This window comes from Eutrema salsugineum, unplaced genomic scaffold, assembly GCF_000478725.1.
Source record: "Eutrema salsugineum unplaced genomic scaffold, Eutsalg1_0 scaffold_4, whole genome shotgun sequence".
Lineage (NCBI taxonomy): Eukaryota > Viridiplantae > Streptophyta > Magnoliopsida > Brassicales > Brassicaceae > Eutrema > Eutrema salsugineum.
Genome location: NW_006256686.1, coordinates 10851604 through 10876444, shown reverse-complemented (window position 1 = coordinate 10876444; position 24841 = coordinate 10851604). Strand labels below are relative to the sequence as shown.

The following is a 24841-nucleotide window of genomic DNA, read 5'->3' as shown; positions in this document are numbered from 1 at the left end:
TCAAAAAAATTGGATCACTTGTTACGTTCTATAGAACAAAACAACTCCTCAGTAAATGAAAGTTACTAGTCAAGTATCACTTAATTATGTATTTCCAATTAAATATATCGAATTTTGATATATGCTAAATGCGTCATCCAAATTTTAATAGTTCAATTATTTATATATGCGGCAATCAATTATTTATATTGATTGGAGATTCACTAGTTAATATAAAAATCCAACAAATAATTCAAGCCACCTTCGGTCGAACCACTTTCTTCCTTTTTTTTTCTTTAGTTCACACAACAATACAATACCATATATAGCCACAGTTATTAGAAAATCACAAATAGAACAAAACAATATTACAAGAATAACTTTCTTTTTAATCTCAAATCTAGGAGGACCGGACGCTCAACTGCTGCACTCTAGTTTCCAGTGTGGAGTGTGGACCCGTCTCAAGTCCTCCCATTATTAACTTAATGTATAATTTGGTAATACAAAATAAAATTATAAAAAAACCTTTTTCTTTTGTTTGTTTGTGTGTTTAACATTCTGGTGTTTGGGTATGGTCTCTTTTAGGGTCATGGCAATAGTTATAGACCAAGAAGTTCCTCTGTGCCCAAGCCATCGCCCCCATTTGTTGCCGGCTCAACCCTCGGTTCCTCATAGGTGAGGCCGATGGTGGTCTGCATGATGTAGATCCGTCTGCGGTGCAACCTGCTAGCTTAAAGTTTTTGTACTTAGCCACAAATGGTTGATATCGATAGTCGGCTTTGATCCTCCCATTTTCTGTGGCCCAGTCCGATGCATCCCATATCGATCCATACACCCACATCGGTCTAGTGGGGAAGATAGCTTCATTCTTTCTATCATACGTACGTATCGGCACATCGTCTACGTAGAATCTGAAAGTTGACCAATTTAGAATATCAAATGTAACAAATGGATATAATTAGTTACCAAAAAATGGATATAATTAATGTAACTATTCTGAGTTTGACTTACACAATTTGATTAGCGTTCCACAAAATAGCATAATGGTGGAAATCTTGAGTGGGGTCGAACCACAAGTTAAATTTCATTTCTCTCCCAATGACATTTCGGTCACCACTTCCTCTAACAAATACATTTGTCTGAAGGCTATAAGGTTTCCCTGGCGTTGTCCCTAGAAACTCGATATCGACCTCGTCGTGGTCTCCAGGATGCTCTTGGTTGTTCGAGAGCTATAAATCCCAATATTGTTAGTACATTTTATTTTAATAACGATTTAGCTACATACATATTAGATGGTTTTAATCAATTCATTCCCTTTTAAAAAATTTTCTTACATAGAGGGATGTATCGACTCCAGCTGTATAGCCTGGTTGAAGCTTAATGGATGCACCAAAGTAACCCGACCTGTACGAATGAATAGACTTGAATCCACTCCCTGTTCATAATCACATTGAATTAGTCGCTATATTTACTTACTATACAAGATCATAACATAAATGATATGCTGAAAATAAGTAACTGGGAATTATATTTTAATTAAATATAAGCTACCGACACAGTCTTCTCAAGACATGCGGTGTATTAAATAACATCAGAAACTTAAATGCGGACAAAGAAACAAGAAATCGTCACATATCTAAACTAATTCAAAGATTTAGTGATATTATTTTTCTATGTTGTATCCCAACTGAGTAGTATATGATATTTTTTTGTACGTATATAACATGGACCAAAAAAATTTGGACCAGAGAATTGAGCTGAGCCCACATATTTGGTTGCAAATGAAAAAAGATGAAAAAGAAAGAAATAGACCTGTTGATTTGTCGAGCCATAGAGTGATAACGTCTTGCTCTCTACGCTGGTGTTGAGAGCCCCATAGAGGCTGAAATTCACGATCAAAAGTTGAAGTCGGTACTCGAGAACTCGGGTAGTATCCCGGCGAAGGAGAACGCTGGCTATAACCACGAGGGCACAACACTAGTAGAGCTAGACAAAGAAGAAGGATAAGATGAAAAGCCATTTGAGAGAGTGAAGTAAAGCCCTTTCAGTGGTTACTACCAAAGGGGGAATAAATAGTTTTATGAATGAAGTAAAGTGGAAAACACAGGTGTGTATAAATAGAAGGAATGTAGGTCCTACAGTTATAGGAGTGAGTGACTGTTATCCGTTGATTGGATGGGCCTTATGGATTGATTCCATGCCAAATATAAACATTTCATGTCAACTTACATAATAGATAATACTATATGAATTAATAAAGAAAACTGGGTGCGAAATTTGAAAATTTAAGAGAATGAAACTGAGAAATAGTTTTTTATATAGATGTAAAATACTGTTCTTCCTTATTGAAAGTATAACAAGGTAAGTGTCATTTTATAATTTTTTTTTTTTGGTTCTAAAATTTCATTGCAAACCTTTTTAATGCCTATTTAATTATAAACAAAATTAGTGACTTAAACAGAAATTCAAAAGTCATATGGCTTTGAAAAGACTTAATAGTATAATTAATTAGTTTCTAATTTATGTAAGAAATGTCATAACAGCATTTATATATTGATAGGATGAGACTGAATAGAAAAACATTTGTTTCTCTCACTCAAGCTTTTCAAGACAAAAACCTAGATCCGCCAGCCTCTTTCTTTTGACAACTGCACCTCCATGAGTCGTCGTCGCTGCTCTCGGACGGCAAGCCTAGTTATTTTAAAACTCTTGTTTAATTAATGAAATTTCTTTGGAAAAAATTAAGAGTGTGTGAACAAAAAATCCAATGTAGTCTGCTTATTTTGCATGAGTTGAGTAAATGGTTGATTAGGATTTAGGTATATAACTTTTTTTTTTCAGACAAGTAGGTATATAACTAAATCTTGGACTTTAAGTCATGGTCTTTCTTTTACTCAAAAGATTCAATTTTTGTATATGACGAAAATGCCCATAGTAAGTTGAGGGAAGATTAAGCTTTTGATGTCATTAAGCTTTTGATGTCATCTGACAGAGCAAAACTGAAAAAGGTGAGGAGCAAAAATCTCACATGGATAAAAGATTTCAGTTGAGGCGACGTCATTTGTAAAAATATGTTGAGAAGAAAATGTCATTTGAAAAATTGCATGGTATTTAATGAACTATATGTATAGCATTACAGGCCGTTCAGAAAAAAAATTTAAGGCCATGTTCTTCTAAGTTGACCAACAAATATACAAAAAGTTGTTATACCACCTACAATAATTTTACAAAAAAAATAAATAACATTAACTATATATTGAAGATTGACAAATATATTTTTCTAGGAAATATCATACATGATACAACAACGCACCCAATATAATCAGAAACTAAATTACATTTTAAGAAAACTTAACAGGAGGCTTTAAAATAAAATAAAAAATCTTAATAATTTGCCTAAACTTTAGTAGGTCATGTGACAGATCCCAAATTCTTGTAGTCTCGACCCTATAACATTACTAAACTCATGTTTTTAACGGAAATATGGAGCATTGTTGAAAGCATTCTGCTATCATTGAAGAGTCGTATAACATTATTTTAAGATTAGAAATGTGTTTCAAGCATTTTTGTAAAGTAACATCAACCATAGACAAAAAAGATTAGAAATGTGTTGTAATAGCATGGTTATTTTAAAATAACATGTATTTGTACAAATGGAGTGTAACAGTAACGACTGCACTTAGTCTTTGTCGGTTATTAGACTTTATAGAAATTCTTGTCAAGAGTCGGGAGAAAAATATCGAATCCTCTCTATATAAAGAGAATAAGACTTTATAGAAATTATTGTCAAGAGTCGGGACTGATCCTAGGTACTCGGTTATGGCATGGGGCGTGAATCAGTTATTTGTGAGTCTGTTACATTTTTTATAATTGCCGTAAACCTCTATAAATCTAGTCAGGGCACTATATAGAAGTTTTAGATATATATATATATATTTATATAAAAATGTAACAGGTAACGTCATTTAATATTTATATACTGAACATAATTGGTTTACTATACACCTTGTAAAACCTAAAATTAAATGTAAATAGAAGATCTGTCGATCCAATCCATCGTCTCACTCACACGTTAAAAAGAGGATAAAAGCTTCAATCATCGTCCACCTATATATTTATATATATATATATGATTATATACAACTACTAAATATATATATATATGATTATATACAACTACCGTTCAAGCCTAATATAGGATATTTACAGTATATTAGGTGAATATATATATATATATATACTATACATTTCGACGAATGTGTGCTTTTTTTTTTTTTTTTGACATCGACGAATGTGTGCTTATATAACTAAAGTACAATGAACCGACCCAAGAAAGAAAATGACATCTTTTAACGGCACATATATAAGAATATATATAGGAAAATGACATTATCTTCGTTATAATTTATTTGAACCCATTTCTTTCCTGTTTTTTTTTTTTTTCTTTAAGATAAAGTCTAAGATGTAACATGTTTGGTCAATTTCCCATAGGAGGTCACATGCATGGATAAGAATTTGGATCAATCCAATGTTTCTGTTTATTTAGTATTATTGTATGTTTCTGTTTTCTGTTTTCCATAATATTGTTAATTTTATTGCTTAAATTATACAACGAAAATTAAAAAGAATCTAAAATATTATATAAATAAACGAGATAATAAACCTTAAAAATATATTAGAAGTAGAATCTGGATATGTTTACCATATTCCATGTATAGAAACTGACTATCGATTTTAGAATATAATTTAGTTCAAAATAGATTTGTAAAAACCATTACTTCAAATTATATAAAAATTTAGAAAAAACTATATATTTTTAGGACCATTCACTCATTCGTAATCTAGAGATATAAAATATCTCCAGCCCTATTCCATTTTCTATATTAAATATTATTTTAGAGTAAAATTTTCTCCAAATCTATGTTATTTTCAATTCTAAAATGGATTTAGTGTAACCTCATTTTTTTACTTTATTTTGGAGTTATTTATAAAAAATTCTTACAAAATTAAAATAATTTTAAATTAATCTATTTATTTTTAAATCTCTTATAGTTACTCACTTATCTACATATTAAATATAAGTATAATATGTTTATACAAGATAACTTGAAGAAAAAAAATATCAAACATAATGCATATAATTTAAACTATATATTCTATTTATTTGTTTTAAATTTTATCATATATATATATTTAAATAAATTGAAAAATAAATAAAAAGTATTGAAATTAAAAATGAGATAAAATAATTTAATACAATAATGACTAGTAAACCAATAGACCAACTTGTAAATTTTATAGATAAAATATATTATTAACAATTAATTATTAAATAACAAAAAATATACTTAAAATATATTTTTTAGAGTAGAAAATGGAGAAATACGTATTGTGCCTAAACTTTTAGCTCTCAGCTTCGATCTCAACCTCTGTTTCGTTCACAATTTTAAAGTTATCGAAATAAATTGTAAAATACTTAACCAAAAAAACACACGATTTTTGGTAACTTAGAGTTCACTACCGATAAGGTGATCTACGTCTCTAGGACCAGACTCAGTCTAGAAAATTTACTAGCACGAAGGAATTGAGTTCTCCAAATCAGAGAAGTTCACAAGAAAACGCACACAATCTGTTTGAGATAATGAGGAAGATGATCTAGCTAACAAACTCGGGCATCTGACCTTTTATATATAAGGTATTACATATATGTTAACTATGAATTAATTAATATATTTCTGCAGGATTCTGGCTTGTATGCACTTTAAGTACCTTTATGTCTCCTCTTCATTGATGTCCCTGATGAAATAGAACTTCACAACAATTTTCTTTGTACGCTCATAGTATACGCTATTCTTTGGCTGGCATATTGCATTCTGCGAGTCACACTAAACCTTAACTGCTCCATGCTTGAAACCAAATTTCTCAAATATCCCTTTCAGCGAAATTGCTTTTCTTAACAGCTTCTGTTGATGCAATATACACGGCTTCTGTAATTGATAATGCCACGACTAGTTGTAAGCATGATCTCCAGCCACAACATTTCCTCCCAGTGTAAATACATACCTTAAAATTGACATTCTCCTATCCAAATCAGCAGCATAATCGGAATCACAGAATCCCTAGATATGTAAATTTTTTTCTCTTTGATACACTAACTGTACACTCACTGAATCTTTAATGTACATCAATAACCACTTTATAGCTTCCCAGTGAATTCTTCCTAGCTTACTCATGCACCTACTCACTAAGCTAATAACATATGCTAAGTCTGGTCTAAAACCTACCATAGCATACATTATACTACCTACAGCTGAGGCATAAAGAGTTACCTACAGTGTCGATGCACTCCTCTTCATCTCTAACTGCAGATAGCTTGAAGTGTGCACCAATCAGGATTAGAAAAATCTTTGCTCCACTCATACCAAAGTTCTCAATAACCATATCCAGATATTTTGACTGAGATAATTTTAAGTTACCTTTGCTTCTATCTCTGAAAATATCCATCCTAAGAATTCTTCTTGCAGCGCCTAAGTCCTTCATCTCAAATGTTGAACTTAGATGCTATTTCAGCTTCTTTATCTCTGGCATATCTTATACAGCCAACAAAATATCACTCACATATAACAACAGATACACATATATATATATATATATAATTTCCATGTGATACTTCTTTCATGTAAACACATGTGTTACACTCACTCCTGCTGAAATATTTAGCTAACATGACCTGATCAAATCTATTATTCCACTGATTTGGAGAATGCTTCAGCACGTAGAGAGAATTCTTGAGAAAATGTACTTTGTATTTGTTCTTAGGATCCACATAACCCTCAGGTTAATACATATATAGATCTTCTTCTAAGTTCCCTTGAAGAAATATCGTCTTCAAGTCTATTTGCTCCAATTCCAGGTCTAAATTCACCACTAAGGACAATAACACCCTAATGGAAACATGTTTTACCACAGAGGAAAAAACCTCTTGACATTCAATACCCTCCTTCTGTGTAAAACCTCTTGCTACCAGACGTGCCTTGTATCTGCTCGGCTCACCGTCCATCCCTGGTATAGCCTTAAACAACCACCTGCAACTGATGATATTCCTGTCTTTAAGCTTATATACCAGAACCCACATCTTATTCTTCTGCAGAGAGTCCATCTTTTTGTTGGTTGAACCATTCCGCAGAGGCCAATCACTTTCTAATTTTGCTTTTGCAAAATTCTTTGGTTCTTCTACATACATCAACTCAGCCATTGACAGAGCAGACATTATCTCCCCTTCATCACAGTCATATTCCTGATACCTCATAGGAGGAACAATAATTATTCTTGGTCTATCCTCGCCAAATGATAGTTTGTCAGACTTGACCCAGCTTCACCACTTGCTTCTGGAGTTGTTTCATCATCACATATACGTGATGAATCATTAAATATTCCACCTTGATATGCATCTCCGGTATCTTGAGAGACTTCTTAAACTTCCATGTCTGGATAGTATTTTTTAGCTTCATTTAATGTCTTCTCACCCTTGGTGGCATCTGCTTCACTCTCTTTCTGAAGATCCTTGAACACTTGTTTTTCCCAAAACCTCAAATTTCTGCAAACCATCATGTTTTCCTCTTCCAAAAGGAAAACAATATAGCCTTTAGTACCGGTGGGATAGCTAATGTAGAATCCTTTAATGGCCCTTGGTCTTAGCTTTCCCTGATCTGCATAAACATAGACAATAGAGCCAAAATGTCTCATATATTTATACCCAGGTTTCTTACCAATCCAAAGCTCTTCTGAAGATTGGAGATTGATCGATGCTGTAGGGGATCTATTTATTGTATAGACTGAGGTTGCTGCAGCTTTGGCCCAGAAGCATTCATCCAAGCCAGACTCGTTAAGCAAACATCGAACTTTTTCTATAATGGTTCGGTTCATCTGCTCAGCCACTCCATTTTGTTGTGGAGTGTATTGACAGGTTCTATGCCTTTCAATGCCATGTTTCTTGCAAAACTCATCAAATGTATTATTAAAAAACTCTAAACTATTATCAGTCTCAAACACTTAATATTATTTTCTACATGATTCTCGACTAGACTTTTCCAGTCATAGAATTTTGAAAAAGTTTCATCCTTAATTTTGAGGAACCAGACTCATTCCTTTAGAGAATAGTTATCTATAATGAACAAGAAATATCTACTACCTGATAAGGAAGGTTGCACATTTTGGGAGCCCCAGAGATCTGCATGAAAATAGTTAAGGACTGACTTTGTAATATGCTTGTACCTGATTCAAAACTTACCTTTTTCGACTTTCCCATTATGCAGTGCTCACAGAAACCTTCCTTTCCAACCTCTTTTTTCCTTAAAACACAGTCTTTAACCAGAACCTGCATATTTTTGTAACTCATATGACCGAAACGGCTGTGCCAAAGAGATTCAAAGACCCTGATCCCTCTGCCTGATAACACCGTATTTTGACCACTTTTATGGATCGTTTTGAAATACTTTTTCTATGTTTTTAATTGCTTTTAAGTACTTTTATTACGTTTTTCTAGTATTTGTAGTTCCAAGACTCTTTTCAGGTAACTTAGGGAAAAGCATAACAAAATGGATAGAAAACCAGATTTTAGCTCAGAGTCAAACCGTCAGAAGTTCACCCTTGATTGAAGGCCTTCTCACCGTCTGATCCAGCTCAAATTTGGAGACCTTAAAGATAGAAATATCAGCTTTCCAGTGCACTTTACAGCTTGGCAATCCAACGGTTCAATCAAAAAATATGCGAAGAGCAAGATGTCCCGTAAACCAGCCGGCAAGCACTTCCACCCGCGGCCAACAAGCAATTTCCCGCGGTCAGGAGCATCCCGACCTACTGGTCAGGGTTGAGAGAGATAGTTGTCTATGATCACGACAGTGGCGTATTCATATGTCCGTGACTCCAGTTCGAAAAGTTTAAGCTAAGATCTTATCAATTTTACTCTCTAGCAATGTTTTGAATCGTTCGTACCCCTGAGAAAACTTCCCTGAAGCCCAACGCCTTCTTCCTTATTGATTTACACCGATTTTCTTTCAAGCTTTAGTTCAATATTGTCTTTCCTTTTTAGTTCATTTTCATTAAGTTTAGTTATTACGTCATTTAATTCTCGTATTCTCTTTTAATATTGCGTCTTTAGATTTTAAACACACTACCAAACCCCTACAAAACCGTTTTTGTTCTAGACTTCCTTACTTTAACTTATTTCAAAGGCTTTTTGCAGGAAAAGATCCTCCTTCCCTGTGGATTCGATCCCTAAGTACTACAATCGATCAGCTGTGCACTTGCGGCTATTGATTTCAATTAGGGTAAAACTTGACAACACCCACAACACACATCAAGTTCACATCAAGTTTTTGGCGCCGTTGCCGGGGAAGGCATGCGTTTTCTTTTCTGCAAAACCCCGAGAAAGGTTAGTAAATCGACTCTAGAACCCCCTTTTCTGAAATTTTCCATTTTTCAGTTATTTTGTTTCCATTTCAGAAGATATGGATCCTATAAATCGAAATAAACAAAATGAGGAAGGTTTCTATAACACTCCTCAAGCCACCAGACGCAGAGAGAAGCATCTACGCGATCTCTACGAAAAAACTCAAAGCGAAGACAACAGAACGTTCCAGAAGGAACCCTACGCACCTCAAATGGCCAACCCTGAACAACCTGCTCGTCGTTTGCCTCACAAGAATGAAAACGTCAAACCCATTCACCGATTGGAGCTACTAGAATTGGCGGTCTCGCACTTACTCGACGTTCAAGCAAGATCCACAATTGACGAGAGAATTGATGACTTGTCAATACGTTTTAACAGAAAGCTTGAAGATCTTTCAGCTCAAGTCAAGACCGTCGAAAGCCAGCTAAACGAAGGTACTGAAACCGTCCAGGAGAGGATGAAAGCAATCGAAGAACGAGTTGGAGCACACAAAGTTCGCATTCGCAAAGCCGGTTGGAGCATCCACACCTTAGAGATCAAACTTGGTGAAGCAGAAGAGACTATTAACTACCATAACAACCAAACCTATTCCTACGTAGAAGAGATTTGGGATGGAGTACACAAGGTTCAAGAGAAAGCAGAGGCAATAGACTCAACTGTGGACAAAGTAGTCTATACCCTCGATGAAATCGAAAAGAAGGTCGAAAAGCTTATGCAAGGACGTGAAACGAATGGCTCGACGCTTCTCATCGAAGATCTTATCCTAAAAGAGGAGGAGACGGAGTTAGAAGGTGCAGAAATCAGTTCAGATGGCAAAGGAGCAGACGAAACTGAGGAAACAACTCGGAGCCTCATTCCCGCGGTCAGAACTCACGTGACCGCGGCCAACAAGCTTCCAGCCGCGGTCGTGAGCATCCTGACCGCGGCAAAGCCCTCTTCACCCGCGGTTGTGGAGCTTCTACCCGCGGCCAGCACTCTTTCAGATGCCTTTCAGCCCTTTTCCACTCCTACAGGTCAATGCTCATTTGATACATCTGCTGGGATGGTCAAAACCCCTCTTCAGAAACAAACGGTGTATGTTATCAGCTCCAAAACATCTCAAGAAGAAATGAGGTACTCCCTTGCAACATAGTTTTAGCATATGAGGATGAATATGAAGGGCACTACCTTGAGGACGAAGACTATCGTCTGTTCATAGAAGGAGGAAATCCAGACAAAATGGTGGAATTAGGAGCACCAATCTCCAGAGAAAGGCTCGTTGAATTCAACAAGTTTGTGAAATCGATCCCTCTTTACACAGGTTTCGATGATATATGGCATCTTGGTTGTTTGCAAGTTTTCTTTAGGTACAGCAAGGAGACAAAGGAGGATATCAGAACCTATTTTGGGAGGGCCAGACGTCTGACTTTTCCCAGGACATCACCTGATGCTGCTGTTTATTCAATCCACCTCCAAAGACCGGAAGAGTGCAGCCACTACACCAACAAAATCAGCAAGGAAAAGCTCGACGAATTCAATGATGTGGTTCTACCTGAAGGAATCACTTTTGCCAAAGCTTGCAAGGACTTCATGATAGGCCACTACTTCTGTGAGAGCAAAGAATCAATCCCTGAGATAGAAGACTTGTTCAATCATGCCAGAAGAGGTAAACCTGTTCGAACACTTCATAAAATAGAAGGTATAGTTCAGTTTTTTATCTCTTGTTCTATTAGAGGAGAAATGTTTAAAAACGTGCTATGTGATTCTGGAGCTTGTCTTAACATGATGTCCAAGGCAATTGCTTTGAGACTTGGTATTAGACACCTGTGCAGGACTAGAGCAAAGATTAGCCTAGCTGATGATTCAAATGCAACACCTCAAGGAATAGCTCATGAAATTCCTTTGAGAATAGGAGATTGCATAGTGCCGGTCGACTTCTACATTGTCGAGACGAGAGATGCAACATATCCAGTGATTCTGGGATGGTCTTTTCTAGCAACTTCCGGAGCTATAATGGACTGGCCAAACCGGAGGATTTCATTTGCTAATATCGACAAAGATGTCTTCCAGAAGCTGTCCCATACAACAGCAAAGCAGGAAAACGTTCTGCAACAGAAGAATTTGAAGAAGAACTTTGGAGTGACGAAGAACCTGCTAAGCAAAGCAAGGAGATGTCGAAAAAGACTTGTCTCAGGACAAGGTCTTCTTCATTGGAATAAGTCACGTCCAACACCTAAAGTCGAGCTAAACGACTTAAAACAGAAGCGCTTAATGGGAGGCAACCCATTTAGGTATTGTTTTCTTTAGGATTTTTCTTTTCTTTTTCTTTTGATCTTTTTCTTTTTCTTAGTTTCAGGTGTTTCTTATAAAACAAAAAGGCCAAAAAAATCAAAAAACCAGAAAAAACCAAAAATAAGGATGGTACCTGACTGCTCGGCCCAGCAGGAACCAAGGAGAAGCAGGAAGAGGCTGCGATATAAGCCCCCGCGGTCGCAGACTTTCTGACCGCGGGAAAACTACCGTCGGCCGCGGTCGCGTAATCCTAACCGCGGCCAAGTGCTTGTTTGCCGCGGTCGTGCAGCTCCTGACCGCGGCACTTGGTCGTTGAGATCCAAAACCGACCCAAACCACCCCTTTCACCTCATTCCACCTCACCAATCACCCTCCACCTCATTTATCACCCTTCACCACCTTCATCACCACCTATCACCTTCCCAAACCTCTTCGAATGAATCCGGTTCATCTCCACCAGCATCCCGGATCCAGGTAAGTTCTCTTTGTCCTTACCAATTCGATTATCTATGCATTTTTCTCATCCAATCTCGACTTGTTTCACAGTGAGGACAGTGTGATTTAAGTCTGGGGGAGGATTTCATCCCTTTCTAACCACTTTTCTTTCATGAGTCTTGCATTTTCTACACTTTTTGCATTTTCCTTAAAGTTTTTCAAAATCGATTTTCAAAACAAAATACGTTCTAAAGGGAATGGTGAACATGAATCAATGATAGTTGACTGTGTGCTTTTAGACTGTTCCTAGTGACATGCTCATTCATGATTTAGGACTAGACTAGGCGGTAGCTAAGCACATTTGAAACGAAGTACCCCAGAGGAATTTGAATAATTTCGATTTAGATGAAGGGATACACTAGCTCTGTTTTATTTGGACTTAATTTGGACTTAATTTTCTCATTGAAGCATTAGACCAGGGAAACGAATCATACATTCAGGACTCCTTTATCCTTTTACCACTCTCTGTTGATCCTGAATGGCTAGTTCATCTTTAGCTAGTTCCCCACCTTAACCAATCCTCTTTCAAACCACATGCACTCTTGTTTTCTATTGTCTTATATGCAGATAAGTGCAAAAACGTTGGAGAGAAAGAGGAACGACGCAGTTTTCAGTCACCAAGGACAGAGACCTGCGATTTGCCGGAAAAGTTCCCGGAAGGATTCAACACAAGAGGAAGCTCAGTTTGCCTTAGAAAAATCTCAAATTTTGGTACAATCTCGTCCTTTAGTCTCTCTCTCTCTCTTTAAAAGGCATTTCCTTTCCAAAAAAAAAAAATCCGAAAATAAGAAAAAAAAGGAAATAAAAGCCTTAGAGAGTCTAGAGAGGTCGAATTTTAAGTCCCAAGGCAACTGGAGTTTGATTTTATGGAGTTTTGGAGATTGTTTTCTGATTCCTGGAAAAAATCTAAGTCTAGGGGAACAGCTGTTTACAACAAAGGAGTAAGGATTATGCAACAACATTTGGCAAGAAGAAATGACTGAAAACTGTGGTCATCAACAGGTCCTTATCTCTCTTGCGGTTTTGCATATTATCTTGCATCCTCCAGATCTTCAGGTAACCCAAAACACTTTAACTCCACCACTTAAATAGCCCTTTAATGCCAAACGTCGTCTACCCTGGATGATGTCTTTAATGAGAACTCACTATTGAACTTAATGAATGTAGAGAGCTAGTTGACTGGAATCAAGATTTAGATTGTTTAAGTTTTGCATGACGGAAAAAGTGGACTAGTATCTCTTGTGCATTAGTGAGAATTTTCTAGACTAAGTTGTGGATTGATGCACTATCTTTGGTCCTAGTTTAGGAGTTCATGTCTATGAGATTTGTGCATTCCCTATTTTTGTTTTCACTTAACCAGTTTAGGCTTTTGCTTTGTTTGAGGACAAACAAAGGTTTAAGTCTGGGGGAGTTGATAACACCGTATTTTGACCACTTTTATGGATCGTTTTGATATACTTTTTCTATGCTTTTAATTGCTTTTAAGTACTTTTATTACGTTTTTCTAGTATTTGTAGTTCCAAGACTCTTTTCAGGTAACTTAGGGAAAAACTTAACAAAATGGATAGAAAACCAGATTTTAGCTTAGAGTCAAACCGTCAGAAGTTCACCAGCTAGACTTGGTATTGGTTTTACACATGAGAGACGGATTGATTGAAGGCCTTCTCACCGTCTGATCCAGCTCAAATTTGGAGACCTTAAAGATGGAAGTATCAGATTTCCAGTGCTTTTTACAGCTTGGCAATCCAGCGGTTCAATCAAAAGATACGCGAAGAGCAAGATGTCCCGTAAACCAGCCGGCAAGCACTTCCACCCGCGGCCAACAAGCAATTTCCCGCGGTCAGGAGCATCCCGACCGCGGCAAAACACTCATTCCCCGCGGTCACACTTGTCCCGACCACGGCCATCAACCTCCGAGCCCAAAAAGCCCATTTCTGAAGCGCACAATGATTCCCTCATTTGGAGAAACCCTAAGTGACGTCTAGAGAGGTCTTGAGCACTATAAATACATGTCTTAGGAACCCTAATCGATCATCCTCTATCTTTCTTATTGTTTTAGAATACTTGTTTTGCTTTAGCTTTTAGGGAGATAGAGATTTGTTCTCTTGAACCCTTGTTCTTTCTTTTTCAATTTCGGTTTCTATTCTACTTCTTAATATTATGTCTTTGATTTCGTTCATTATGTCTGAGTAGTTTTATTGTTGGGATTAAGGGATTTTCGATGGAGATTTATATGTTCGATGAGGATTCCATGAGCTTTTGAGTCGAATCTTAGAACTTTTTCTTCTGAATTCGTTTTTACAGCATGAATGTAGCGTCATGAACTACAATCTGATCCAGATGCTTGGTGACACGAAAGTGTTCATCAGGTATCAGATCTAGTTTGGGAGAGCAAAACAAACATAGGAGTGGAAACCTACCTATGGGCAATTTGTGAATTAGGACGAGTCTTAAACATAATGCATCTCTTCTCTTCTAGGGCCAGAGTGGAAACCTACTGGTCAGGGTTAAGAGAGATAGTTGTCTATGATCACGACAGTGGCGTATTCATATGTCCGTGACTCCAGTTCGAAAAGTTTAAGCTAAAATCTTATCAATTTTACTCTCTAGCAATGTTTTGAATTGTTCGTACCCCTGAGAAAACTTCCCTGAAGCCCAACGCATTCTTCCTTATTGATTTACACCGATTTTCTTTCAAGCTTTAGTTCAATATTGTCTTTCCTTTTTAGTTCATTTTCATTTAAGCATTAGAATATCCGTTTTTATCATTTTTAGTCATTTTCATTAAGTTTAGTTATTACGTCATTTAATTCTCGTATTCTCTTTTAATATTTCGTCTTTAGATTTTAAACACACTACCAAACCCCTACAAAACCGTTTTTGTTCTAGACTTCCTTACTTTAACTTATTTCAAAGGCTTTTTGCAGGAAAAGATCCTCCTTCCCTGTGGATTCGATCCCTAAGTATTACAATCGATCAGTTGTGCACTTGCGGCTATTGATTTCAGTTAGGGTAAAACTTGACAACACCCACAACACACATCAAGTTCACATCACTGCCTTACATGATTCTTTTGTAATTGTGTTGCCATCAAGTATGTAGAGACCCTTCTTCAAAATTCCCTTAAGTGCAAGCTTGTTGTTCTTGTAAAAACTAATCTTTGTGTTTCTTCCTGAGTGTAAAAAGCCCAACTGGTCCAAAGTGCTTGTAGATGTGAATTTCTGTCTCAAGGTTGGGACATATCTAACATTTTTCATTAGCTTCACCATGCCTCCTTGAGTGTCCGATCTGATAGTTCTTATATCTTGAGTCTGAACAGTATGAAAATCACTGAGAAGGATTCTACTTGAAGTTCTTTTTTCAAGCTCCTTAAACCAATATCTTTTTGAACTCATGTGATGAAAGCATCCAGAATCGATCACCCATATGTCCCTGGAGTCATCCACTGATGCATTTACACATCCCCTTACTCATAAAACACAGTTTCTATTTTTTTTTTTTTGTTAAAGATAAAACACAGTTTCTACATACATGCAAAACTTATTGTATGTTCCATATTACTGCATGTAGTATAGTCATGTGTGTTACAGACAGAGTTATCCATCATGGATGTGGTGCACATATAAAACTTAGAAACGATAGTGTTTTACTATAAGTCTATGACACTATCATCTATGGTAAAAAAAAAATTAATTCGACCTACAATTATTATTATTGTGAATTAAAAACCTGATGAAATTTTAGATAAAAGGTAAAAAAAAAAACTTGAAATAAATATCATTTTTTTTAGTCTTTTTTGTCTCTATTAATTTGTAAATATGAATGGAAACTTTTGGAGCTTTTATATATAAGCAGCAAAACTTGGCATTCCTCTTGTTCATTTAAATAGGACTAGGAATTAATCTGCACTATATGTAGGGTAGATAACTATGTATATATAAATGTTATACAATTAATGTTTACGTATATACTCAAGTTGGTTAAACGCCACATTAATGAAATTGTTTCATCATTGTGTGATTTAATATATGACTAATTTTTAAATATAAAAAGAATATGATATAATATATACATACTTATCAATATAAATTAGAATATAAATAAGTATATTCGTAGAATAAAAGTTTGATTATGATTGTTTTTTTTAGATCATGTTATTACTTTTGTTTAATGAATTCTATAATATACTTTATTAATGATTATATAGTTTATTAAAACTGACTAATTCGTGTATTTATTTTTAGACCAATCCATAAAGAATTACAGTTTGAATCTTGAAAACATATTTTAATTTATTTATATAAATAGAATTGAATTGGTTTTCAAATGTAATACAAATTAGTTATATAAATCCAAATGAACCGGTGGTTACGATTGGGGAAGAAGTGATAGAAGCGATGCATGGGTTATGGAAGAAATGTATGATAGTGAAGGTGTTGGGGAGACAAGTCCCGATCCAAGTGCTTAATCGTAAGCTTCGTGAATTGTGGAAGCCGAGGGGGGGATGTACGTCATGGATTTGCCTAGGCAGTTATTTATTGTTCGTTTTGAGTTGGAAGAGGAGTATTTGGCGGCACTAACAGGAGGTCCATGGCGGATTTTCGGCAGTTATTTGATGGTGCAGGATTGGTCACCAAGCTTTGATCCTCTTAGGGATGAAATCATTACCACGCCGGTGTGGTTAAGGTTGACGAATATTCCAGTGCACTATTACCATAGATCGATCCTAATGAACATTGTGAAAGGACTTGGTAAACCGATCAAGGTGGATATGGCTACCCTTAATTTTGAGAGAGCCCGATTTGCTAGAATTTGTGTGGAAGTGAACCTATCTAAACCATTGAAGGGCACGATCTTGATTAATGGGGAGAGATATTTCGTGGCGTATGAGGTGTTGTTGAATATATGTCCATCTTGTGGAATTTATGGACATTTGATTCATGCTTGTCCTAAGCGAAATGTGGAGAAGGAAGTGACTTCAGTGGGGATGGAGGAGGTGTCTACAAGTAATGTAGTGCCACGGAGAGAAGAAGGATTTACACTGGTAAGAAATCGGGAACGCCGGCAACCGAGGGCGGTGGTGTTTGCGGCGGGGTCTGATGGAGGAGAATCGACGAGGAATCTCAAGGAAATCACGCAAAATCAGGGGTTGGAGATTTCGAATTGGTTTGGTGGTTTGGAGGTGGATACGATATCCCCCGATATAAGGGAAGTTACTAAATCTGTTGGAGCTAATAAGGATAACGTATCTTTTCAAGTTAAGGGAAGGAAGGAGTTGAGTGGCCCACAAGGAAAAGATATGCGATCTGGTTTGAATGTGGAGAAGACTAAGAATAATATTAAGGCTGGGTTTAAAGGGAAAAAAATTGGATCGAATAAGGCTGGTGAGCCCAATGGGCCGAAACAGAGACAAGGAAATTTAGGGAGCATGTCGAGAGGTCTCGTGTTCGGACCGGCAAAGGGAGAAGACTTACTCTCTGTTAATGGGAAAAGATTGAGAGTTGAATCGGAGATAATGGGGAGACCAGGTGGAGCTTTTATGAGTAGTCGTGAGGTCATATTAACAGAGCCTGGTGGAAGTGTATCCAAGGCTGTGACTGATTCGGTTCCGCCTATAATGAAGGAGGACGGTATTGAGTTTTCAGGGAATTTTCCTGTGGGAGAGACTGAGTTGGGCATGGCTTAATGCTACGCCCCGGTAGTCCAAGTTTTTTATCAAAATTATATGATGGATTGTCTATTGTGGAACTGCCGGGGGGCGAATAAACCCAATTTCAGAAGAGCCATTCGATATATGCTAAAGAAGTTCAAGACGGATGTTTTAGCTTTGTTCGAAACTCATGCTGGAGGAGATAGAGCAGGAAGAATTTGTCAAGGTTTAGGCTTTGAAAATTCGTTTCGGGTTGATGCTGTGGGCCAAAGTGGCGGAATTTGGCTTTTATGGAGATCGGGGATTGGTGATATGAGCATTGTGGAGTCGTCTAGCCAGTTTATTGCTGCGAAATTGCAAAATGGTGCAGATGTTCTGTCGATCATTGTTGTGTACGCAGCTCCCTCGGCGGCTAGACAAAGCGGCTTATGGGCAGAGTTGAGTGCAGCTGTCCAGCGACTAGAAGGACCTATCATAATAGGAGGAGATTTTAATACTATTGTCCGGTTGGACGAAAGATCGGGTGGAAATGGGCGTTTGTCTAGTGACTCCCTCGCTTTTGGGGAATGGATTAACAGCCTATCTCTCATCGATATGGGATATAGTGGAAGCAGTTTCACTTGGAGGCGTGGGAGAAGCCAAGAGAACTTTGTTGCCAAAAGATTAGATAGAGTCCTTTGTTGTGCTCACGCAAGGCTGAAGTGGCAGGAAGCTTGTGTGAGACATCTCCCTTTTCTGACATCGGATCATGCGCCCATCTATGTGCAACTTTGTCCCGAGATAGGACGTGATCCAAGCCGGAGACCATTCCGTTTTGAGGCGGCTTGGTTGAAGCACCCGAGTTTCAAGGAGTTACTTGCAGCGTCGTGGAATGCTACGCTGACAACACCGAAGGCTTTAAATGAGTTACGTATTAAACTCAAGAGGTGGAATAAGGCTGTTTTCGGAGATGTGCATAAACGAAAGGAAGAGCTTATGGGAGCGATCAAAGCGGTTCAAGACTCTTTAGAGATAGCTCAGACCGATACCCTCTTGCAAGAGGAGGAGATATTATTAAAGAAATTTGAAGAGGTGTTGGAACAGAAGGAAGTATTATGGCTCCAAAAGTCTAGGGAACAACGTATTGCGCTTGGAGACCGGAATACGAAATTTTTTCATATGTCCACGGTTATCAGGAGAAGGCGAAATCGGGTTGAACAATTGAAAAATGATGAAAGTCAGTGGGTAACGGATGCACAGGAGTTGGAACAAATGGAAGTAAGTTATTTTAGGAGGCTTTATTCATTGGAGGATGTACCTAGGGAAGTGGATACACTACCTAGCGATGGTTTTATCAGGTTGACCCGAGAGGAGCGAAGTGATTTGAATAAACCTTTTTCGGGGATGGAAGTTGATACAGCAATCAGGAGTATGGGGAGGTTTAAAGCACCTGGACCCGATGGTTATCAGCCTATTTTCTATCATGAGTGTTGGGATGTTGTAGGAGAGTCGGTTATACGGTTTGCATTGGAGTTTTTTGCATCGGGGAACTTACCAGCCGAGACCAATGATGCTCTTGTTGTGCTTATACCGAAGGTGCCAAAGCCAGAGAGGGTTACTCAATTTCGACCAATAAGTTTGTGTAACGTCCTCTTCAAGACAATTACAAAAATGATGGTTTTACGTCTCAAGCGGGTAATAGCGAAACTGATTGGTCCAGCGCAGTCTAGCTTTATTCCCGGTAGATTAAGCATGGATAATATCGTAGTTGTTCAAGAAACGGTACATTCAATGCATAAGAAGAAGGGTAAGAAAGGATGGATGCTTCTGAAGTTGGACTTGGAAAAAGCGTATGATAGAGTTCGTTGGGACTTTCTGGAGGATACATTACGTGCTGCGGGGTTTGAGGAGAGCTGGGTGAGATGGATTCTGCAGTGTGTTATGAACCCTTCAATGACGATTTTATGGAATGGTGAAAAGACTGAGGCTTTTAAACCAGCTCGGGGACTCAGACAAGGAGATCCATTGTCACCTTATTTATTCGTGTTGTGCCTTGAACGTCTATGTCATATGATAGATCGGTCTATGGCAATGGGGAATGGAAACCTATTTCTCTATCTCGAGGAGGACCTAAGTTGTCGCACATATGCTTTGCAGATGATCTGATTTTGTTGGCTGAGGCGTCAGTGGCACAAATAAGAGTTATCAGACGAGTTTTGGAGAAATTCTGTGTTGCTTCAGGTCAGAAAGTCAGTTTGGAGAAATCCAAGATATTTTTCTCAAATAATGTGTCCAAAGATTTGGGAAAGTTGATAAGTGATGAGAGTGGGATAGGATCCACGATGGACCTAGGAAAATATCTGGGAATGCCAGTGCTCCAGAAACGAATCAATAAGGATACATTCGGAGAGGTACTTGCGAAGGTCTCTTCTAGGCTTGCGGGATGGAGAAGCCAAGTTTTAAGCGCTGCGGGAAGACTAACGTTGACTAAGGCTGTGCTCTCCTCGATTCCAGTACATACGATGAGCACAATTCTGTTACCAACGTCTATTTTAGATGGGCTGGATAAGATCTCTCGAAATTTCTTATGGGGAAGTACATCGGTTAAGAAAAGACAGCATCTTGTGGCTTGGGATAGAGTATGTAAACCAAGAAGTGAGGGTGGGTTGGGTATCCGAAAATCTTACGAGATGAATAAGGCCCTCTTAGCAAAGATTGGGTGGAGGCTGGTTCATGATGATTCAAGCTTCTGGGCTCGTGTGCTGCGCAGCAAGTATAAAGTGAAAGAGATTCGGGACCAGTCTTGGATGGACGCAAAGAAGCCAGGTTCATCGACATGGAGAAGCATCCAAGTTGGGCTTCGGGATGTAATTCTAAAGGGCGTGAGCTGGGTTGTTGGAAATGGCAGAGATACACGGTTTTGGACTGAGAGATGGCTGACAAATGTACCGATTCAAGAGAGAGTAATTATGGATCTCCCAAACGGGTTTGGGGAGGTAAAGGTGGCTGATTTATGGATGAATGGCTTTGGCTGGAGACTGGATATTATTACGCCATTCATTCCGGAAAGGATACGGCTGGAGTTGGGAGCAATGGTAGTAGATAATGTGACCGGAGCTCGGGATAGAATCTCATGGGGAGGAACATCGGATGGTACGTTTAGTGTGAAGTCTGCGTATGCGATGTTGATGGCAGATCAAGATTCCAAACCAAACATGAGTAGTTTCTTTCATCGGTTATGGACTGTGATTGCTCCAGAGAGAGTACATATGTTTTTGTGGCTGGTGAGTCATCAGGTCATCATGACAAACGCGGAAAGATGTCGGAGACACCTAGGGGATACAAGCACTTGTCCGGTATGTCGAGGGGGTGAAGAAACAATTATGCATATTGTTAGAGATTGCCCTTCTATTGCGGGCATATGGACTAGATTTGTACCGGTTCGAAGGAGGAATGAATTTTTTAAGGCGTCATTACTTGGATGGATGTATCAAAATCTTGGATCAGATGATGAAGTTGATGGTGTACCGTGGCCAACTCTGTTTGCTATGTGAGTGTGGTGGAGTTGGAAGTGGAGATGTGGTCATGTCTTTGGAGAATTGGGGAAGTGTCGAGATCGAGTCAAATTCGTCAAGGATTTGGCTATGGAGGTGTATAATGCGCACGGTTTGGAGAATAGGACGAGAGACAGGGGAGGAACGGTGGAGCGGATGATCGCTTGGAAAGAAGCCAGTGGAGGGTTGGTTTAAGCTGAACACTGACAGAGCTTCTCGCGGGAACCCTGGATTGGCAACTGCGGGTGGGGTCTTAAGAGATGCCTCGGGGAGTTGGTGTGAGGGGTTCTCTTTGAACATTGGTGTGTGTTCGCGCCTGTAGCAGAGTTATGGGGGATCTATTACGTCTTTACATAGCGTGGAGAAGAAGAGTGGAGAGAGTGGAGTTGGAGATCGACTCGGAGATAGTTGTTGGATTTTTGACAAAGGGGATTTGCGATTCACACTCTTTGTCCTTCCTGGTACGATTGTGCCATGGCTTAATTTCACGTGACTGGCTTGTCCGTGTATCCCATATTTACCGTGAAGCTAACCGTCTTGCCGATGGTTTAGCTAATTACGGCTTTTCTTTGCCTCTTGGTTTTCATTCCTTTGTTAGCGTTCCGAATGATGTTCAGTTCATTGTAGAGGATGATGTCCGAGGATCTGCGTATCCGAGGAATGTCCGATTGTAGTTTGATATTTTGTGGTTGAATAAATTATAGGGAGATGAATCTCCTTTTCCATTAAAAAAAAAAAAATCCAAATGAAAATATTGCAAAATTATAAATATTTTTTAAAATATATATGGATTAATTATTAATTAAAATAATATAATATATTTAAGTAAAAAAACTAAATATACTTTTGATTTATATCTATAATTTCTTCAATAATTTTAAAAGACATTTTGAATCCAAACTGGATCCAATTCCTCCTGGTTATGTTCTTCTCGTTTCTGCAAACTTGATCCAATTCCTCCTACTATTTATCGAATTGTCACTTTTACTATTTATTTACACTAAATAATATATAGAATCCAAGATCCAATTCCTCCTGGTTATGTTCTTCTCGTTTCTGCATTTGTTCTTTTGTTTCAATTTTATTCCACTGATTTTATAAAAAATAAAAATTTTGTTTTATTCACGTTGAACTTGGCTTTTCACTTTTCAGCACACGATTGTGCTTGGTTTCTTTCAAATTTTTTACATTGAATGTTAATTTTGAATATTCATTTGAAAGAACATAAATTAAAATTGTAATCGCTCTTAACATCTCAAGTTGGTAATACTGGACCTGTTGGTAACAAAACCAGGAAGCTTAGGTGCATGAATCATGCCGAGAAAAATGGACTATTTATTGACCAAAGTAACAAACATTGATAATTGATAATACTTTTTCACTATTAAGTATTAACCCAAAATGAGGAAAATAATTGATATCTACCACCTAATGTCAAATAATAATTGCAAAATATTTGAGATCTATTATCCAATCCGGAAACAGGATATATGAGTTTTTCAGATCCGGATTTAGATAGCTAAAATTAAAAGATATATCCAATATGGAGCCTGATTCACTTTTAAAGATAATTTTCTTAATATATATATATATATATATACTATCTAAAAATACTTTAAAATATCAATAAAATTAATTATTTGATTTGATATTTTAGTTTTTATTATATAAAAAACTAAATAATATTATTTCAATCGAAATCAGATCGGTTCTGGATGGGTATGTGCAGATATGGCGGATCCAGATCTGGTTTATATTTTTTTCTGGAATTACAAGGTAGGTGATTGTGCCTACTCCTATAAATTTTAGCTATAGATGTGTTAGAAAATGTACTTTTAATAAATAAGACGTTTTTCTTTCTTTTTTTAGCAAAAAAAAAATATTTTCATTATTTGAAGTTTAATTAAATAAAATAGGTGAAATAAATCTATATATAATTCTCTCAATCTACAGTGTCCACATCAGTAAAACCACAAATTTCAATATTAAAATAGATTAAAAATATTTTATTATATATATATATATATTAAAAATACTTTATTGGAGAGAAACGGACAAAACTACCAGTTTAGGATGGTACTATTTCAAAGATGGATTGGACGAGAAAATAATGAGAGCAAATAATGTATCATGAAGCTTTATCACCAGTTCACCACTACATGATGAACTAGAAGCACTTATCTGGGTTATGTTATGCATGAGTGCAAACTAGAAGATGTAAGTAGCTTTCGCAACAGATTGTTCCGAATTGGTGAAGATGGTGTCCACATTAGAGGAATGACCAGCTTTTGATTTACATCTGAAGGAGTTTGTGAAGATTAAGGAGGCTTTCACCATTTTTTCAATATCACACATTTCACGCGCAAAAAATACGAAGACAGACAACTTAGCACGAAGTGCATAGATATATCCTCACGATATTATGTATGTACACTCGGTACCACCAGTTTGAATTTCTGAGTATTTATTATTAGTATATTTGCTAAAAATTAAAAAAAAAACTTAGTGTAAATAAATAGTAAAAGTTACAATTCGATATTAAAATTAAAGAAAACTTGGAAATACAAACTGGATTAAAAATAATAATATTTTTTATTTGAAACTATATCTTGTTAGAATGATCTAATTTATAATGTTAGAATGTGTTTATAAAATTAAGAATGTTAAATAGATATGACAGTGAAAAATAATTTAGTAAATTTTAATTCAGAATATATAATTATTAATAATAAACTTTACATCATTTCAGAGTTACAAAATATAATAAATTTGTGGAAAAAATAATTGTTTACATTTAATTTTACAAAGTCTAGAACATGTAAAACATGACAAAGATAAGAACAAATGATCATCAATAGAAAACATTTTTGAGTTCACCTCTAGGGGTGAATCTCTTTATTTACCCCTTTTTATTTTAGCCAATATAATACTATCTTTAAATAAAAATACAAAACTAAAATTAAAGAATTAAAACATTCAATCAAATATTATATATATATATAAATAGTGTATATAAATATTTACATATTTTTGAAAATTAGTAAATTAAGGTTTAGGGTTTCAGAATTAGAGTTTAGAGATTAGGGTTTAAAATTCTGAAAATTAATTTATAATTATATTAATTTATATTTATCACAATAAATTATAAATAAAGTTTAATATTATTCTTGGGTTCACTATATCCAATTTATTTTGTACCATATTTCAAACACAAAAACGATTTTACACGATACTTCATGAAAAAACATATCCTTAAAAATTATTTTTTCGTATAGTAAAATGGATTTAAAGAAACAAAAATATTGAAAACATGCTAAATTTTGGGAAGGAAAATCATGAATGAATTAGACAGTTAAATTTTTAGTGACCAACCAAAATATTAAACGAGACTAAAGGCATTAAAAATAAATACTTAAATCAAATTAAAAAAAACATAAATTAAAATTTAATATAATCTCATCA

General features: G+C 36.5%; 1 protein-coding gene and 1 pseudogene across 1 annotated transcript; one reads left to right on the top strand and one right to left on the bottom strand.

Annotated features, from left to right (window-relative positions):
• Nucleotides 1-242: 242 nt before the first annotated feature.
• LOC18013613 (xyloglucan endotransglucosylase/hydrolase protein 31) lies at nucleotides 243-2067 on the bottom strand. Its single transcript, XM_006419021.2, has 4 exons — nucleotides 1792-2067; nucleotides 1314-1414; nucleotides 991-1208; nucleotides 243-890 (listed from the first exon to the last, which is right to left on the bottom strand). Exons 1-4 carry the CDS (start codon nucleotides 1997-1999, stop codon nucleotides 530-532), a joined length of 888 nt encoding a protein of 295 aa, XP_006419084.1. The 5' UTR covers nucleotides 2000-2067; the 3' UTR covers nucleotides 243-529.
• A 7574-nt stretch (nucleotides 2068-9641) lies between these two features.
• Nucleotides 9642-17882, top strand: LOC112084515 (annotated as a pseudogene).
• Nucleotides 17883-24841: the final 6959 nt, after the last annotated feature.